Here is a 20,931-nt window from a genome sequence, read left to right on the forward strand (position 1 = left end):
CGGCGCGCTCGCTATGTATAACCAAACTAATTTGTTTTTGCTGTTTTTTAAAAATGGCGGCTCCCTGCGTAGGCATGGTTCCCTTGGTTTCCTCTTGGCGGTCCTTGAGAAGAGCAAGGGAGCAGTGACATTGATCTTGTTTCGCCATAACCGTTTCATAACGCGCTTGACGAGTTGGAGCATATAGATACATATATTTTCGTCTTAGTTATCAGGCGGTGCACAGATGGCGTCTGCGGCCTGTCGGACATGGCTCGCATCTTCGCGATGCCTGCGCGGTCGCGGAGTCGTCGTGAAACGGGCGCATCTCTCCGCTTTTAAAACCCCTGAAGGAGCTGTGAAATTTTGCTCTACGTATGTAGATTTCTATCCGTATCAGCTGAGTTTTGTGCTCGTATTCTATGTTGCCATTCGCATGTAGTGTATGAAACCACTCAAATTATTGTTACCATTACGTGATTGTTTCAACGTTGCACACACGGTTGTTAGAACATTCATACACTCTTGCACGCTTTTATCCTATACTTCTTCAAACTTGTGAGCCCCTCAGCATGCATCTTACAGCTTGTGACCGAACAATAGCCACTTAATTCTCATTTCGGCAGTTACATCGTGACATGCACTTTACCGGTGAATGTGCGGAGTTGCAGCTTTGAGGGAGTCATAGCTGCTGAAGTTACGGTCGGTACGTCGTCACATTTTGCAAGTCTTGCACAATCGGCGCAGCTCGATGTAATGGGAATCTCTCGTAGGAACTTTGTAAAAAAAAAAATGCCGATTTCTGACCGCAAGGAACCTTGTAATTGATATTAGTATTACGTTTTTATAATGTGCCATTGTAGAATTTTTTAATTAATAACAAATATTTTTTAATGTCTGTTGAGGTTTCCGCAGAAGATAGCATTTATTCGACTGTCATCAGAGCTAGCCTCATTTCTTGAGTTACTCATCTTGTCCGGTTTTTGCCACGTATCTGCATGTACATCTAAGTTGAGTGTTTTGCAGTAGGTTCCGTTCAAACTGTAGCATACACACAGTGTTACTCTTTTCAATTTCAGTCACATCTCCAGAAAAGATGGTGCCACAGCATCGAAAGAACCACTTGACAGTATTGGGGGCCCCGAATACTTCAAGTCGCTTTATTATTCATTGCACGAAACATCGACACACTCAACGCCTTCTCAAGTCAAACCTGCTAGAGACGAGAGCCCAGGAGCTGCTGTCTTTCAGATTCCCAATATTGCTGGACTGGACAGTGACGACCTCAGCACACTGCAAAATGAAATTGCCCTTGAACCCAAGCTGGATGCACTGTCAACAAACATTGATGCAGAGTTTCTTGATGAGATGGGACCTGCTCTTCCAAAGGCTTTTAACCTGGCTGCATATGCCAACAAGTCCGCTACAGTGCAGCGGTTTGTGCAACTTGGTGTTGACTTGTCAGTGTTGGAAAAGAAAGGCCTTGGGCAGGAGATAATCGAACTCGATTTTGAAAAGGATGTGGAGCCAGTGATTCAGTTCCTCACATCACATGGTGTGCCAGCTGAGCGACTTGGTTGGTGGTTCACTAAAAATCCGTATCTGTTTAAGGTAAGATTGTATTCTCTCTTTAATTTCAACCTTGCAGGAAATTGTGTGTCCCAAGCTGGCAAAGTAGACAAGTGCATAAGCACTTTTCCTCCCAAGGCAGCTTTAACATTATGTAATGTGTTATTTCCTAGAAACCTATTTTACATAGCATACCTCTTGTCAGACTTGCTATGTAATCAAACTGCTTTTGAGCAACATTATCAGATTTAAAGGTGACCTGTACCAACCAGCTGTTGCACAAGATTGGATACTTGAACTACTGCAGTGAGAAATCTTGCCACTCAAATTTACAGATGTTTCAAACAAACATTTTCATGTTGTATTCTTTGGAAATATGTGTTTAAACGAGTAGTGAAATCAAAATCTCACCGTCTCCTTTGCACTGTAAGTAGCAGATATGGTAATGCTAGGTTTCTACCTTTTCAGATAAATTCAATGAAATAAAAAAAAACACTTGCTAGTAAAAAATTAGCAATTTGGTGTTTCCCAAAACCGAAATCAAAGCTTCCAAGTTCATGCGACTATGTCATGACAGCTTTCGCGGAGAAGTATGAGAAGCAGAAGGCGTTCTTTGGCTCAACGAACCCCTCATGCACAACCCGCTCATCAAGCGGAGGTTCCTAAATAAAAATTAAAATGAATCACACAGAATATTTAAGAAACTGGAAGCTGGGTCTACTCTTTCGCGTGATATATACCATGCATGAATTGCCATGCGCCTGCGGATGCCAAGTCGATGGAATGACACATCTGCGACAACTTTTCCGTGAATGTCAGCTGCGTGTTCGACATTGTAGATGATAAAAAGCATTGTGAAGTCGAGCAGCTTCCAAGCTCTGCTGCTGTTGCAAAAAGTGGAACCATGCAGTTATGTTTGGTACTGCCGAGTTCAGGTCATTGCTTGTCCGTCGCTCCCCATGGCGCCCTTGCTGGTCTGGGCTCCTGGTCCTCAATTCTCTGTTCGTGTCAGGCCACACGTTGCAAACAAGGCTCTCAACAATGCCTCCATATGTACAGGTTTATTTAAGCATGTACATATCCGCAACAGCTTAGAGAGTCTTCAGCTCCAGCTCTCTCATTGTTCTCCCTAAAAAGGCCCTAATTGCCCATTTTAAGCAATTTGATTAACACGAGAATTCCAGTTATCCGCACCTCAGCAGCGTAGGGCCGCTGAACTCTGGCAATCACAAGCAGTCTTACAAGCACGTACTTGCCATGAACCAATGGTTATCTCAAATAAGACCAAAATTTTTCTTTTGGCCACCCCTATTGGTTCCTTTTGCTCTTTCCCGCTTTTCTCTGGCCACTCCTTACATTGTGGCCTCACTTCAAAGCAAACACAAACAAACCAGCAACAATAAAGTGCACCATCAAAAGCCAGGACAGCATTTCCCTTCCATTTTTGAATCCGCTAATTACTTGACCCATGCACTCAAGCAAGCTGCACACTGGAGAACACACCATGCAATTGTCTGAAGACAGGCACTGGCCTACTCTATGTAACGAAGACCGCCTTGGACATGTGACTCCGATCTGTCCGTTAACCTCAAACAGAGCACTGCTGGTGCATGCCTTTTTATAATTTGCCCAGCTCCCCCGACACCGTAGAGGTGACAGCGGTGAGTGATAACCGGCAAATGAAGCATTTGTCGGCACCAGTTTGTTGTGTTTGGTGGTTCAAAACATCCTGCACGTATTGTCAACTACCATTGGCTCAATGACACCTGCCACCACGTCCAAACGACCCATCCTACTAGTTGATAGCACGTGCACTTCCCGGGCACACACACATATGAAAACGTTTCTGCAAAGTCTCCCTATGGCCATGTACGTGTAAACAAATAAAAGGTACAAGCCAAGGTTGCTGACCTGAACACCAAAGAAATAAAAGATACAAGCGAAGGTCGTCGAACTTAACACATGCTGTGTAGTGAAACATTTTTCATGACTTGCACTACACCAGCGAGCCATTCTGGTGCAATGCTCTGTTCATGAACCCATACCTGAAGGCAGCAGGTACAAGTAATGGTGCGAACCGCCATTCCCAGGACAACAGTCATGAACTGGCACCTGTGCTTGACATGTACGAGTTGTTGCTTTCTGCCGTTTTACCACTGTGACATTGCGATGCCTTGTTGGAAAAAAGAGTTTCCAGAATGTCAGGCATATGCTGTTCAAGAAATCGCTGAACCTCTAGTTCACTGTAGGATGCTGCCCAGACTAGCACTGTAGGATGCTGCCCAGACTAGCCTTCCCTTTCACATACTGCACTGAATATGACTGGATATACTGGCTTTTCCTGTATCCATCGCAAGTGTTTGAAGTGCTTTCTTGATGTCTTGTTTTTGCAAAATGGGAGCATGTGCCACATTGACCGATTCTAACATTGGTAAATACTATAGGTCTGCGAATATTTGACATTTCAAATATAATTACAATAATTCCTGTTATAGAATTTGAGAATTCACTGTTCAAAATTGTCAAGTATTTGTTTCTTTCAAATATATAAAACACAATAACACTTATTGGAGCCTCGTTGAAAACAGAATTATAGATGTGCGGACTGTTTCAAATGATTCTAATTTCCTATAATTTTCTCGTTTCCACTCATCCAATAAAAATTTATTTATTAATGCCTCAAGGGTCCAAGTAGGACATTACATGAGGGGTGGGCACGTAAAAGGCGGGATTGATGATGGTGAAATTAGAAAGATGAGTCAGAACACTCGATGGCAGATCTAAAGCGTGTTGTATCGCGGATGAGTGCAGTTTGTCTGGGAAGGCCATTCCAGTCTCGGGCAGTTCGGATGAAGAATGACTGCAGGAATGTAGTGGTGCGAGCTTGTGGCGGGATTACTAAGTTCGGATGGCCTGTTCGAAGAACACGATGAGCCAGCTGGACCAGCTGGCTGTCACGAGGTATGGAAAAGAAAAACCTGTGTTAGAGGCATAGGCGAGAGATGTGACGACGAGAGGCAAGAGGTGATAGGTCTAGTTTATTGTAGTGATGAAACGCTAGTGTGATATGAGTAATCTGAAAGAAGAGAATGACCCAATTTCTAGCAGAATATATATGAACTTGTTCCAATTTATTATTTGACACTCTCAACATGTTCGCATGCCTTTAAAACAATGTGCTGTGGTGTATTATCCAAGTTATCTCCTTTCAGTGAACACAACACTTGCATGGACCTGATAACATACTGTTTTCTTGTTTCATTACTATCATTTCCAAGGTGCTTCATATAATTGAAATGCAGATATTTATCTGTTACGAGCTCCTCATTTGTTTGGATGTGTAATTGTTAATAGTATTACATGCATGCACAATTGTATATAAGCCTGATATCTTCTTCTTTTTTCCTATCTGATTCTGTGTAAACTTAAAATTTCATGTTGCTTTAGAAGTAAAAAAATATTCTATATTTGGCAGTATTCTTTCTCAAATATTCGTATTCAATTTGGAACTTTCACTTTATGAAAACCCTTATTAAATATATGAACTGAACCATTACAGTAATTTTTAGTGGCGCTAAATCTTTCTGCTGTTGTAAATTATGACTAAATAAGCATTCCTGCAATTCAATTGCCCCTCGCCCGTATTATTTTTATTTTTGCCTAGACTGTTTTTGAAAGATGAGCGAGAGATATATGGCAAATAAGGCTAGAAATACAGAAAAATTCAAAATTTCATTGCACCATAAAATAAAGCTTTGATAAAATCCATTTTCTACATAAAAAAAAGTAACTCCGGGAGACGCCCTCCAATTTTGCCCCAATATAAGCTCCGAATAGTGAGAACCTAGATGTTGCAAATTATACAGTACTATACAGGTGATTCATTATTTGTCCTTCTTTAAATGAATATCTTGAGTATCCAGAAGCGAGGCACTATAAGTACATAGCCAGCTCTGAACAGTGCATTTTCTAAAGCTATGGCAAGCCTCATGACGTGAATATCAATAGCAAAAAATTTTCACTGTATACGTTCCAGTGCTTTTCAAGCTTTTGTACATACATTCTTGAACTTGATGCATTCTGTAGCTGCCAATATTACTGGACTTACAACCTCCTGTGCCTACTTAGTGACGTCACTCTGCTATGGATTACACCAAGCTCTGCACCTTGAGAAACTGCAACTTCATTGTTAATACAGGTATTAAAATATTTACTGTGCACTGGCTGATTCTAAAGTGCAAGAGATTGTGGTTAATTACACACACAGTATTTTAAAGAATAAGACAAACAAAATTTTAGCATCATCTCCGCATGTGTCATTTATAATGATCAAGAAGGCTCCGTCACTGTCTGTAGTGATCACATTGTGTGCAAAAAAACTGGAAGAAGCAGGCTTTTTTACACTGTTAGGTTGCCCTGCACAAGCAGTGATGTAGCCAGGGTGTGTAGCACCAGGCACATGTAACCCTTCAAAAGATATTTCTGGCTACGCCACAGCATACAAGGTGGTCAAACTCCCACTCATGGCACCATTGAGCCGAAGGTAGGCCTTCAAACCATGGGAATTATAGTTAGGAGAAGAATAAGCACTACCAGCTCCTGCACCACTGCTTTATTTCCCCTTCTAGAGCGATGTCCACCATCTTGTGTGGGCTAAACAAGATATGTGAAAAAGCACACTTGCAGAATTTCGCGTACCCATAATCTTCTTTTTCTTAATCCTGTTCCTTATTGTCAACCCCCTAGCAACCTCTGGAGAACCTTCAGGTGCGAATTGATTACTTGCTGTCGAAGCGCTTCTCGCAAGAGGCTGTGACACGCATCCTGAGCAATGCACCACTGTTCCTTGCCTACCGTGTGAAGGACATTGACCAACGCCTGGGCTTCCTGCAACGTGTTCTATCCCTGTCTGGTGCTGAGGTGCGCCATATCATTACACGGTTTCCCAAGCTGCCAACGTGCAAGTTGTTTGGAGTTGAGGTAGGAATATCTTTTTTTTAAATCAGAGGTGTGCAGAGGACAAATGAGAGTTGGCCTTACAAATTGAATTAAACACCAACTATTGCCCCATTTCTAGATAGCAAATGAAAAGAAAAATGAAATTGGCAGGTGGTGGTTGAAAGGCTTTGCAACACCTTTGTTTGTCTTTTTACTTCTGGAAGCAAGTAATACTTAAAGGGACACTAAAGTGAAAAATGATTTCTTCTGCATCAGTAAATTACTGTTCTACAACACCAGAAATACCACTCTTACAGCGATAAGACATTTGGTAAGCCAGAAGAAGCACAAGACCGAAATATAGGTGGCGACGCCTACTTGAGTTCCCGCACCTGGGGGCTGTGACGTCTTGGATTTTGATGGCATCTTCTAGGGCCTACTAATTATATATAGCGATACAGTTTGACTACATTGTGTTCTAAAATAACCAAATGTTAAACATGGCAAGTTTTGGGAACCTTTATTCAGCCAACGCGGCCCAAATGCAAAACATACTTTGGAATCCCTGACGTCACACTGACGTACCGGCGCTGGGGTTTCGGCGCGAAATTCAAATACTGATACTTGGACCTTCATTTTCTCATCTAATAATCAAACTATTTTTTTTAAATGACTGCCTGCAGGGTTCTCAAACAATGCTCCATTAGTCTAAACAGATTTATTGTTTTGCTTTAGTGTCCCTTTAAGTACTAGGCCAATGGTCCAGCGTATCCTCTTAACGAGGTTGTGTGTCTTGTGGCAAGATGAGCAAGCATAAGTGTTCTTGCTTGCCTCTTGTATAGCATTTGCACCTTGCTGCTGTTAGTAGATTCAGTCACAGTTGATGCAAATAATCCCTGAAGTTCTTTATATATCTATGCACACGTGCAAACACATTTATTGATTTAAGTGACGTATTTATTTGTTTGGAATTGCAGTGCTTTCACTGTCACCAGTTCATGGGAACATCTGAATAAGGATAGAGAATTGGCAGGTTCGTTTCAGTGGCTGGGTAAAGCACGTCCCCAAACAGACTTCTGAAAAAAAAAAAATACAGAACGAAGAAGCCACACAGTTGTGCATGGATATTTGAGTATTGCAGTAGTCTCATGTGCTGCATGAGACATGGTTATGTCCATTTGCAACTGTGAAATGAGGGGATAGCAACACTAATGCCAAGAACCAACCCTGTAGGTGAGAGGTGCTGCAGGGCCTCTTTGAATGGCAAAAAAAAAATTTCACCATTATCACTAGAGTAGTTAAGCGTACTTGAGAGAAAAAGACCTTTCAAAATGCTTTCCAGTTACTCTTGTCTGGGAACAACTGCTCCAACTGTGTAGGTGCAGATTTTCTAATCTCATCAGTTGAAGTAATGGTAGGCTCATGAGGCTAGCAAAGCAGAGGGGATGTGTACCCTTGAGCATGCATAATATCATCTATAAATATATAGAAAAATGCATGCCGAAAAGCCCATAAGTGAGAAACTAGTAGAATTGAAACATAGTCCATGTTACCTAGGTGATGACAAGAATGGAATAAACAAACATTGCATGGCTAAATATTTGAAAAATCTTTAAGTTGTGCACTGACGTGAGAATGAAAAATGGCTTATAATAACTGTTAAGATAAAGAACTACTTAAAAATCATAAATGCGACAAAAACTGGTTGAGCATCATGAAATGAACAATTAACGTTCCACAAATTAACTTAATGAACTTGAACATATTATAGGTATTCGAGGCCCTTATTCAAAATTCTGCTGTCAACAGTTGGTCAAATTCATATTTCCCTCTTATGTCCAACAAATTTAATTAGTCAGTTTAGTAGTTTCGAACTGATAGCACTTCTGCATTTCACATGCAGTTGAATAGGGTAATTAGAGTTGATCCACGAGCTCAGAAAAAACATGTTTTAAATTTATTGTAATTTCTTGTAATAGATGGGAAAAACATCACGAAAAAAAAATTTAAAAAGCAGGAGCTTGTTCTAACAGAACTGAGTAGTGTTTGGACAGCAGCTGCTGAAGGTGGTGGCGTTGTGCTTGATATTTGGGCATTTTTGCCATGATGTCGGAGGAACTTTTCTGGCTCTTTTCTCATGTCTTGCAAAGGGAATGCTAGCAGATAAGCAAATTCTATATATAACTGCCTTGCCATGATGCGGTAGTTTGGTTAGGTTAATTCGTTGTTGGGCTTTGTTCTAAATGTGAATCCTCAGTAGCTGTGATGCTGTACCATAACTCTGGAGCTTCTTCCAAATTCTTTGAACTTCTCACAGACCATCATCGCATCACTGTGTTCCAGCATCCTGCAGAATGAACACAGTTTGCCTTCTATGCAATTCCATGCTTCTGAACTTAACATTCTGCACTCTTCAGTTTAGCAAAGCAGATTGGCTTGCATAGGCTGCTTTTTTTCTAGAGCATTTCATTCCTCCCAACATTATCTGTAGAAACAGTTCCAAGCTGGGCTGCACGTTGTTCATGAAAGAATGAAGGTGTGGGAGAAGAGAACAAGCGTGCTGTTATTGTCTGTTAAAGAGCTTTAGCTCAATGTTCATCGTCCACTCTGCACAGCAGACCTGTGCAAATTAAGAAGTTGCACGCAGACACTGCTAGTGGGCGTGCGCACAAGGTCCGTGTTGGCAGACAAAAGCAAAATGCATCCCTTGCTCCACTGCCAAGCTGGTTCAGTGGGACACTGTAAAAAATGCAGAATGAACACAGTTCTTCACAGTGTTCTAGTGCACACCATAAGTTACACTGAGCAGGAACAGTTTGTCTGTGTTCACACATTTTTGGCCTATGCACAATGCACTCTCTCTAGGGCCACAGGTGTACTTATGTATACTGTCATGATATGTGCACTGATATGCATGCCAATGGGGAACTGTAGAGCATGGTTTCTGTTAAGCATTCATCTGTAAAAAAAATGCTGTGGATGCTGGTGTTCATTGCTATCATGCCTTGTTTTTGCCATCTCTCTTATGTCTGGCAGCGCAACGCCTTTTCAATAAAGGAGGAGATGGGATTCACCATGGCTGAAATGAAGCAGATGATCATGGTTTGCCCGAAGCTACTCATAAGCAGTAAGGTGTTCATTTATTTGTTGTGCCATGAAAAAAAAATTTTTTAGCCTTTGTTCTGGGATCTTCGTATTGTGTGGCATAATACTTATGAAGGTCTTGTCATATTTTGTTGCTTTGCTTTCATAGCATCATAAAGATATTTTGAACTCATTGATGCAAATTGCTATTTTAGAGAGATAACTGATAGTGAAAGCAAACACATGGTAATTGTGACGTGACCTCCTCACTGCTGCCTGCTTCACGATGGAACATGGATGTCAGCGAGGGCTGTTTTGAACATATTATTCGCTCTGATAATGCAGTAGGGCCAATTTACTTCGATGCTAGGTTCCTTTTTCTTGTGATTATGAAGCAGAAATATGCTTTGTTGTGTAGCTAGCGAAGCTAGTGAAACTTGTAAGTCTGCCAGGCTAAAATCTGAAAATTTTTGGGTTGGCACTTCGCGCACTGTACAGCGTTACCTGCTTCATATATTTCTGAGAAAAATACAGGAAAATATTTGGTGTTGTTACTGCAGAAGCTCAACAAAAACGTAACATTTACATTTGTTAGAAGATATTAATGAAAATTTGGTAGAGGCGAGAGCCGGAAATTTTCATAATATATGCCCGTCTGCGTAGTTTGCCCATTGTATTGAACAGACAAAATATCTTGATGCTCTTGTAGACTTTTGGTGCAAAATATTACTTGAATCCAACACTAACCCCTTCAGATGCCAGTTAATTCTCTCCATTAAAAAATTAGTTTTGCCACATTTCTTGTACATTTGGAATCATGAAAAGCACACAGCTGTAGAATGGATTAAGCGTTTTCAATTCTTCAACAAGTTTTGTCAAGTTTCAAGTTTACAGAATGGGCACTCCATGCTAGAACCCTCTAAGGCAATATCAGGTATGAGAGCATCAACTTTTTCAAGTCTATAGTCGGGTTCATCCTAAGAACACAGGAGAGGCCCTGCCCAAATGGCCAAAGCGCATTCAGCTGATAGTCCCGCTGACTTGACTCGGCCCATTTCGAAGCGCAGGCTGTCATATTCTTCGTCAGTGGGGTCATCGGCTGTATGGCTCATGATGTCAATCTAGAGCACGCCCATTGGTGGAGGCTTGCATGCACCCACCTTTGAGGTGGCAAATTCCACTGCCTTCTAAAGTTGTACTGAATATAAAATACTTATAGACTATCTGTTGAGCTACATAAAATATATGCTTGATGTAAAACATCGCGAAAAACAATGAAAGAAGTGAACCCTTTAGAAAAGATGTAAGCACTTTACACAAATTATTCAAACTTGCAGCACAGTTTCAGCATGAATGCGACACATTTTAAATATTCATTTCATCAGTGCCGTTTCTGCTACACTAATTTAGAGGGCACAATTGTGCACACAGTGCCTGAAAGAGTTCATTTTATTCCTTGTATGCTGTCTCATTCGGGCCACCATTGATAGGGAAGCTTTGAAACCCATTCAGGCTAATCCAGAACTGACACTCTTGTCTTTGTGCACAATCTTACTCACAGCTTATGGAAGTTATGACAAATCTTGCACCTTTTTCACTTCTGTCTGTGTTCTTTCCAACACATCTTTCAGTTCTATAGTGAAAGTGTAATTATAACAGGAGAGGTTAAACTATTGGCATGCTTAGCTGGGTTATGAAGAAAGTTTTTTTATCACTTTCATGTTGCAAGGACTTTTACAACAATCATGCATAATATGCATTGGAGGAATGTTAAGCAAAATGTACATGCATACACTTTGACATATCGAGGTGCCATGCCTTTTTACCATTTAGGCATGGCCCCTATGTACACGCGTCTTTGTTTGCGCCATTGCACCTGCACATTACCTAGGTAAAAAAACTTGTTTTACTCACTTGTCAAATAAAATTTCAATATGCTTTTATTTGCACGGCCCCAGATCGTGACAAAATTGTTGGTGCCTTCACCTACCTTCATAAAGAAGCAGGCCTGAGCCATGCACAGCTGATGCAGTTTCCGGCCATCTTGCGTACACGCGAATGCATCTACAAGCCTCGTCACCAGTTCCTCGTCAAGCTAGGCCGAGCACAGTTTGACGCAAAGGAGCCCAACTACGTCTCTCTGAAGGCCTTGGTTTCTGGTACTGATGCTGTGTTCTGTGAAAATGTTGCCAAAACATCTGTAGACAAGTACAATGAGTTTCTGAAGACACTGTGATGTGTGTGGCTGTGAAAAATTTAAAGAAGAAAAATAAATAGGGACTGGGCAGCTCGCCTAGTCCAGTTAGTGTAAATTATTGATTCTTCTTATGTGGTTTTTTAATCCTTTTGACTACAAAGTTAGTTCTCGAAAAAAATATGCAACATTTTTTATTAGGTACTCTGCTCAATCATTTTATGTCATGATATCCCAATCAAAAATGATCTTTTATATTCCTAAATACTACTGAGGTAACTTCGAATTCTTGCATTTTTCACTATATTGTCAGCGCTAGTATATCAGTATCACATCACTGATTTCAAAGTAGTAGTATACTCGCATATGGGCAGCTGAAGCTCAGTAAACATTCTTGAAACTTCAGCCTTTGGCTCCTTCAGAATACAATGTAGTCCACCTTTATCAATACAATATTGACTAGGCCTCGGCACCAAGTATCAACATCCTCGTCGTCACAGCAAGCTGGTGCAGGAACTTCAAGGGGGCAGCACCACCTCTTCAGCTTCTGCATTTTCCTCCACTTACAAAGCCGCCTGTCATGGCAGTAGGGGCTTTTTAGCGGCACGAGGATCGAGTGACACTCTTGTTCCTTGCCCAGCACTTCCGGTTCACCTCTCGAGACGATCGGGGAGGAAATTCAAAATAAATCAGAAAAGAAATTTTAAAGAACAGTACAGTACAGAATTCATGGGTTTCATTATAGATATGATACCAGATCATAAGTTTAGTTACAAGTTGAGTTACTGAAATGTCTGGAATAATTATAATTAATTAGAAATCACTGATTACTGCATGCCACAGCACAGAATTATGGACTTCAGACGCGCCACGTAAGCACAGCTTTGGCGAAATTCCTGGAAACCCAGAAGTAGAAAGCGGAAGTAATGATGTCACACATGAGAAGGTGGTGTGATAGTTAACGAGCTAATTCAGTTCAGTTCATGTGTTCTTTTGCCTAAAGTTAATTTAAAGAACATCAATGCCAAGGTGCAAATGCCACTAAGAGACACCCAAGTCAAAGATTAGGGTCGCCTACCATTTTTATTGATATTGTAGAAAGGCAACGTGCTAATATAGCTCAGCTGATTGTTCTCTGAACTGTTCCTTAAAGATGTGTTAAGAAAGCCTGAGGAAGCGGCTTACACATGGAAAATGCAAATTGCATTTTATTCAGCTAAACACAGAAGTTGCTCTAGCTGTCGCACTGATGCAAGACCTTCATGAGCCTCCAAATGCATCTCAATTATTTTAATATTTATATGTTTTGGAACTTCTTTGACACAATGCTGTAGTCTCAAATGTTGCACATTTTCTTAATCACTAAACACCTTCTCTGTGAGATTTCTAGGAGTCCTTGAAGGAGGATACTTTAGAGCAATGTTTCTCAAACTTTTGACGAGGCTGTATTTGCTTTCTTGATACAACCATGTCTGCTGACCCCTGCTTCTATACAGGGTCCTGAATATTTCGCTGCGTGTGTTCGAAAAAAGGTTTTGCACTCACCGCTGCGCTGTTCTTGCTCAAATTTTGCAGAACGATCGCATTTTGGCATCGACTTCATTTAGTATAACACTTGGCATAGTTAATTGCCCACGTTTTAAGGAAAAAGTGCAAGTTTGCCTGTGCGTATGGCAATGCGAGCTGCTACCACGATGGCGCAAGCATATACTTATATCACCACCTGCTGTCATCTGCAGAGAGCAGCATTTCAGGGAGGGCTGCCACATGTTGCCCGCTCCTGAAGCAGGCGACTTCCCTCCCTGAAATGTTGTTTTCCATAGCTGCTGGCAGGTGGCAACACAAGTTTATGCTTGCGCCGTCGCGGCAGCAGTTTGCATTCCCATAAGCGCAGGCAAATTTTGCACTTTTTTCTTAAAAACCAGATGATTAACCATGCCAAGTGTTATACTAAACTTAGTCGACACAAAAATGTGATCGTTCTGCAAAATTTGAGCAACTACAGCGCAGTGGTGAGCACAAAACCTTTTTCCAAACACGCACAGCGAAATATTAAGGACCCTGTACACTTTCGGTGATACTGAACTGTCTGCAGTTGTAGGGCCGTGTTCGGTCAAGTTTCCTTTTTGGTGACTGAAGGTTTAACACCAAAGCTACCATGACCCCCCTCTATACACACACGCACACACACGCATACGCACACACACACACACACTTTTATCATCTTTCTGAAAATTCATTTTTTTTTATGATGCAGATACATTTACATTTTAATTTATTTAAAAGACATTAACCACAGCAGACAGAGTTACCAAACATACTTGTTAATGTTTTTTAACAAGGATTGATTTAATTTTGTATGTTAATGAGAAGGTTGCATTTGCTTTATTGATACAACCGTATCTGCTGAACCCCAACTCTATACAGTTTCGGTGAGACAAGACTGGCTGCAGTTGGGAGGCTGTGTTCGGTGAAGTTTTCTTCATGGCGACAGAAGGTTTAGATCATTGTTCGTCTTTCTGTTTTACCGTCCGTCTTGTGGCAAAAAAAAAAGGAAAACTAATATTATGCTCTGCATAATAAACATAATTTTGAGGGTGATACTATACAGGGTGTCTCAACTATCATGCACCAAGATTTAAAAATATGCAAATGCCACATAGTTGGACAGAAGCAAGATAACGTTGTTTATTGTTACTTGGACATGCTCATATGATTTTGCATTCTGCCTAATTACATGCTTAGTCTTAATTAATTAATCAACTTCTCAAATATAGTTAGATGAAAAATGTCAATGAGGAAATTGTAAAGCAACATGAAAAACTCCCGATACAGCTTTCTGTTGCTCAGTACGTGTTACATAAAAGTATTTTTCAGAGTGTGAAAGGAGCCCGCAAATACACACAAAATTGCTTCGCGACTGGTCGCTCGAGGCACTTCGCATCTATTGACACTTTTAATCTAATTATAATATCTGAGAAGTTGATTAATTAAGACTAAATATGTAATTAGGCAGAATGCAACAAATAATATGAGCATCTCCAAGCAACAGCAAAGAACATTAACTTCGTTCTGCCCAGCTAAGTGGCATTTGCATGATCTAAAATTTTGGTGCTTGATATTTGGGACATGTATATATGCTTATAACACTCTTAAAGAAAACGGCATTAAAGGAGCATGGGCACAGAGACTGAAAAACATCTCTGTTCTGGCAAGCAGAGTGTACATATAGTTGACCTCTCTATGACTCCCAGAAAAAGGCTCATGACCTATTTGGGGGTCATAACATGCAGTTTCATAAACACTGCTTTAGCAGAATGCTGGTTGCTCTCCAAATAATATGCAAGCTGGTAGTGTTCTCCAAATCTATAGATGTGCAATTTTACTCGAAAAGAACAAGCAAAATTTTTCCATCTACAATATTGTCATGGCAACTATTGGAAGTGCTGGCACCTGACATGAAGCATGAGGGTTGACCTACCTTCAATGTTAAACTAACCTCCATTGCCATCCAGACTAAAGAAATTAAAGCAAAAACGACAGCAACACTTCGATGAACGAGATCCCATGCTACTGAAGATGGCAGGCCAGTTGTCAAATACAATAAGGATTACACTTTTTTTTTGTTGGTATACACCCATTCACTAGTGATGAGACATGCTAACAGATGAATTTTTGGAGTACTTTTTCTTTTATTACACTTATAGTGACAAAGATAGCCCAAGCATCACTGCTACCACAGACAGAAGAAGACAAGCTTCGGCATTGCAGCTCGCACTAGACTAGGGTTGTGCTGCACTGTACCTTATGCATCTGGGCTTGTTACTAACAGTCAATAAACCTTGTAACTCTTTTAGCAGTGGAAAATCTTAGATAATCTTGTGAAGGAACCGGTTTATGAGGTCCTCCTGGTTTTCAATGTCCCCACCCTTGCTGTAGTGGTTGGCCTTCTTGCACCATCGATTGCTGGGTGCCTTCAGCTTGAAGTGCCACAAGAAGTTGTGGACCTTCTTGAAGTTGGGCCCCACTGGGTAGATCTCATGGATCAGGTCCTCAATGCAGATGGTTCCTAGCCTGCCTAGATAAACAACAAATGCGTTACATAAGTAAGCTTCGTGCTTCCTCTTTTGGATCTCTTTAAAAATCTTTAGATCTTTTATATCTTTAGAAATCTCACAGAGAAAACTACATTAATTGTCAGATGGGTTCTGCCGTAATTTTTATTGCAATAGCAATTATATGGACACTACAAGTGAATTTTTGCCATCGCCGTGGTGTTCTGTATAAAGTCTAGATGCGATAAGATCGTGCCCAGTATGCTGTGTATGCGAGGGAAAGTGTGCGAGATGAACTGAGGATTGCACGAAATCTTTTCGTGTGCCCATTGTTGAAGGTCACATGATTCAGCACAAGCTGTGTGTTGGGGGGGGGGGGGGGGCAGGGTGAGCGCGCACCTCCTCCTCTAGCCTGGCTGGGTGATACAGTCAATTTTGTGAGCGCGGAAGTTGTCGGCACGCATCAGAAAAGGTGAGAGGATAGTGGTGTTGATAGGGGATAGTTGAGTTGACAGGGCACATCAAACCCCTTGTAGCATAATCAGCACCACAAATGGAGCGCGCTGAAACCGATTCTTCATAGATTTCCTATGCACATTCTGAAGTGTGCACCTTCGCGGGTTCAAATCTGGCGCCCCATTGATAGCTATGCTGGGATTTGCAGCCCGTAAAGGGGGTGCGAAATTTAATATGTACATAATGTGCAAGTAAAAAAATATGTACGCTGTTCAAAAAACATAGCTGTGCATTGAAGTTGTTTTAAAGTGAAAATATGTAAGCATGAGAAACAATTAGACAGCTTTATTCAAGCACAGCACTGATAGCGCACGTGGCACCACATGCAGCAGTGCACAGCATAGAGTTTCATACAATAATTGTTGCGCAATGCCGCTTCGTGTTTTCTTTCCCCTGATTTTGAAACTTTTGACAGCCATGGTGGCGGTTCGTTTGTGCTGTACGCTTGCTTATCGAGTGGAGAACTTCGGATCGTGTTTGAAAAAAAAGAAACTGTAGCAACAACACCACTTTATTTCGGTTCCGTAAGCGATTTTGTTATATGATTGAAAGGTTGCACGATTGTTGCACAATTTGAATGGCACTAACATCAGTTAGCGTTTCGAATTGTCACGTTCATGCAGTTATTGACGGAGCCTGTTTCAGATTGCAAGTTGTTTTTTTAGGTTTGTTTGCACCATTTTTTTTCTCTCATTCTCTTTTTGCGTCTTTGCAACTTGAATATGATACTGGCTTTCAGGCTACGACGGGAGCTGTGTAATTCCATTACCGACTTGATATGCGGTTGCAATATTATATTCACCACTATAGATATTCTCTAATTAAACATGATCGCGTAAATAACACTCACAGGCTGCGACTACAGACAAAAATTAGTGAAACCACAAGAATATCGCATGAGTCTCCTCACCACCGTTCGTTGACCTTAGTCGGGGAAAAAAACTGCTAATGGCCCCACATAGCAATGTACATTGCAATACAATACAGGCAATGCAAATAATATCAATGGCAGGCAGCAAACAAGTACGATCGCCGAAGGTAACTGCCACCTGAAGCTGAGGTCTCTGTTGTACAATGATGACGGTGATGAGCAGATATGACGTTTCAAGGAATGCCACAAAAGAGTAAAACAAAATCATGAGCAGCTCATAAGCATACATATACAACATTTTATGAAAATCTTAAAAGTGGTTAAAAAATCTGCTTTCAGTGCGAGGTGAGTATCACCTTTACATATTAGCTAATTGAAACTTGCACTTTCTAGATTAAGAAATTTAGTACTGTGTGGCTGTTTTCAATGTTCCTGTGTGAAATGTAAAGAAACCTATCCGGAAGTCATAGTGAACTTTAAGTAACTCTTACATGTATTGTTTTGGTTGAATGCGTTATTGCGTAGGACTACAGAAGTGACGTCATTGAGGGAGTTTCTGACCACCAGGCCGTTTTTGTATAATGAAATTTCTTGATTACTTAACAGAATTTTGTTTTCTCTGCATTTCCTGATTTTAATTGCACTGATGATGTTTCAATAATAGACACTCTATCTGATGGTTTTGAAGAATTTGTTGCACTCAGTTCTACTTGCAATGTTAACGCACTGGTTAGTTATTTCGAATGCTTGGTTAAAAAATATATTTTGTGTTTTATTCCTTTCACAACAAAGAATAAAAACATGAAGATTCCTTGGATGACGCTAGATATATCACGCCTACATGGCATTTTAGCAGGCTAAGGTGCAAGAGGCATTAAAATAATCAGGCAGTCATGCCAAGTTTTATTAAAGCCAAAGAGGAGCTTAGACTGAAAATTAATTGCGCTAAGGATTTCGTCTTTCGTGTGCAGCCGCAGGACCTACCAAAAAGCTAACTTGCGTAAATTATGGTTGTCTGTTTTACCACGTGATATGATAGCTACTTGTATGGTGATTAATAACAATTATTCATTTCATATATCAAGTGCATTTAATGAGTATTGTCAGTCTGTTTTTTACTCATGACAACAATGTCATCCAACCAGATACCATTGCTATTAGTGACATGTCCATCAATAACATTAACGTCACCGAAGAAGGTGTTTCGAACGTAATTTAGAAACTTGATATTAAAGAAAGTCTGCTGGGCCTCACGGCATTCTGAACTTGTTTTTGGTACAGTGCTCATTATGGACCTCATTTTTCATATTTCGTCATATTTCGCAAGTCCCTGGCATCCTCTACAGTAACCCCATCCTGGAAAATGGCTCAAGTTCTTCCGTTATTCAATAGCAGTGACAAACACATTATATATAATTATAGACCAATTTCTTTAACCTCTCATTTGTGTGAAATGTCAGAGCACATTATTTACAAACACATTATGGAATACCTTGAGTCACATAAATTACTAACTAATGTCCAGCACGGCTTCCGATGCGAATTCAACACGTTAACACAGCTAAGTGAATTTACGCATGACATTTGTATCAACCTCGACGCGGGTAACCAAACCGATGCAATCTTCATTGACTTTTCAAAGGCATTCAATTCCGTGATTCATACAAAATTGATGTATAAACTTGTGCCATCCTTAATAATTCCCACCTTCTCAGCTGGATTTCTAGTTTTCTTTCCCATCAATGTCAGTTTGTTCTTTGACAGAGCTAATTCCAGGGTAGCAGAGGTACCCTTGGGAGTGCCACAAGGTTCCGCATAGGGTCCGTTGCTTTTCTTGATCATTATAAATGATTTGCCTCATCACTTAACTTCAAATTTACATTTGTATGCTGATGACTGCATATTATATCATAAAATTTCCTAGTTTTTATGACCATTTACAGCTTCAAGAAATCACTTTCTAATTTTTGCTTTTAGTGCACTACCTGGCAAATAACACTTAACATCCGTAAAACGGTCGTTATGACTTTCATTAATAAAACCATGCCTTCTGTTTTTTACAGAATTAGTAAAAGCCCCATTCAGAGCATTAGTGAATGTAAATACCGTGGTCTTGTTTACAGACCCAGTATGTCTTGGTCCAAACATATAGACTTAATAACCTCAAAGCCACTAGAAAAGTTAGGCTATCTGCACCGCACATTGACCACGGCCCCAAGTAAATCTCTAATCCGGCCTCTACTAGAATATGCTTCTCCTGTAATGCGACATTAATCAAATCGAGGCCATCCAAAAGAAAGCGATTCACTTCATATGCCGCAGGTTCGATAGGGATTTTGCACCTTCCACAGCGCTTCCATCCCTAGGCTTGCCACTGCTCTCAGGTTGTCGACGCATGGAATCGCTAAATTTTCTGCATTGCATTATTGACTCCTCTTGCCAGATTTCATCAGATAATTACCTAACTCCTGCTAAACCATTCAATACTAGAAGTCACCATCACCTTAACATCACACCTTATTTTGCCCGTACAGACACTTTTAAATACAGTTTCTTTCCCCATGTAATTGAATATTGGAATTCTTTGCCTGGTAATACTCATTCTCTGCCTTTAAACTTATATTTTTATCCACTATTGAATAGGTAGTTATTTTAATTCCGTCTGTATTGTTCATATCGCCTGTGTTATTTGTCAGTGTTCTGCTTTTCATACCCACTCCCGCAAGAGCCTAATAGGGCTGCAGTATGTACAAATAAAATTTAAATATATATATATAATCATCATCATCATCAGGCTGGTTATGCCCACTGCAGGGCAAAGGCCTCTCCCATACTTCTCCAACTAACCCGGTCATGTACTAATTGTGGCCATGTTGTCCCTGCAAACTTCTTAATCTCATCCGCCCACCTAAATTTCTGCCGTCCCCTGCTACGCTTCCCTTCCCTTGGAATCCAGTCCGTAACCCTTAATGACCATCGGTTATCTTCCCTCCTCATTACATGTCCTGCCCATGCCCATTTATTTTTCTTGATTTCAACTAAAATGTCATTAACTCGCGTTTGTTCCCTCACCCAATCTGCTCTTTTCTTATCCCTTAACGTTACACCCATCATTCTTCTATCCATAGCTCATTGCATCGTCCTCAGTTTAAGTAGAACAGTTTTCGTAAGCCTCCAGGTTTCTGCCCCGTACATGAGTACTGGTAAGACACAGCTGTTATACACTTTTCTCTTGAGATAATGGCAACCTGCTGTTTATGATCTGAGAATGCCTGCCAAACGCACCCCAGCCCATTCTTATTCTGATTATTTCAGTCTCATGATCCAGATCTGCGGTCACTACCTGCCCTAAGTAGATGTATTCCCTTACCACTTCCAGGGCCTTGCTACCTATCGTAAACTGCTGTTCTCTTCCAAGACTGTTAAACATCACTTTAGTTTTCTGCAGATTAATTTTTAGACTCACCCTTCTGCTTTGCCTCTCCAGGTCAGTGAGCATGCATTGCAATTGGTCCCCTGAGTTACTAAGCAAGGCAATATCATCAGCGAATCGCAAGTTACTAAGGTATTCTCCATTAACTCTTATCCCCAATTATTCCCAATCCAGGTCTCTGGATACCTCCCAAAAACACGCTGTGAATATCATTGGAGAGATCGTATCTCCCTGCCTGACGCCTTTCTTTATTGGGATTTTGTTGCTTTCTTTATGGAGGACTACGGTGGCT

General features: G+C 40.7%; 1 protein-coding gene across 1 annotated transcript; it reads left to right on the top strand.

The window, feature by feature from the left end:
* The first annotated feature begins 33 nt into the window (after nt 1-33).
* Nucleotides 34-11,885, top strand: mTerf3 (mitochondrial transcription termination factor 3). Its single transcript, XM_075689906.1, has 5 exons — nt 34-354; nt 1,059-1,590; nt 6,295-6,528; nt 9,523-9,613; nt 11,529-11,885. The coding sequence occupies exons 1-5, from the start codon at nt 227-229 to the stop codon at nt 11,804-11,806; spliced, it is 1,263 nt and encodes a 420-aa protein (XP_075546021.1). The 5' UTR covers nt 34-226; the 3' UTR covers nt 11,807-11,885.
* The last annotated feature ends 9,046 nt before the right edge of the window (nt 11,886-20,931 follow it).

Source organism: Dermacentor variabilis, chromosome 4 (assembly GCF_050947875.1).
Source record: "Dermacentor variabilis isolate Ectoservices chromosome 4, ASM5094787v1, whole genome shotgun sequence".
In the NCBI taxonomy this organism is placed as follows: Eukaryota; Metazoa; Arthropoda; class Arachnida; order Ixodida; family Ixodidae; genus Dermacentor; species Dermacentor variabilis.

Excerpts from the sequence above, each read along its gene's own strand:
- mTerf3 (XM_075689906.1), top strand. The coding sequence starts at position 227 with ATGGCGTCTGCGGCCTGTCGGACATGGCTCGCATCTTCGCGATGCCTG. Across the intron at positions 355-1,058 it reads GCTGTGAAATTTTGCTCTAC|TCACATCTCCAGAAAAGATG; the intron begins GTATGTAGATTT and ends TTTCAATTTCAG. Across the intron at positions 6,529-9,522 it reads GCAAGTTGTTTGGAGTTGAG|CGCAACGCCTTTTCAATAAA; the intron begins GTAGGAATATCT and ends TATGTCTGGCAG.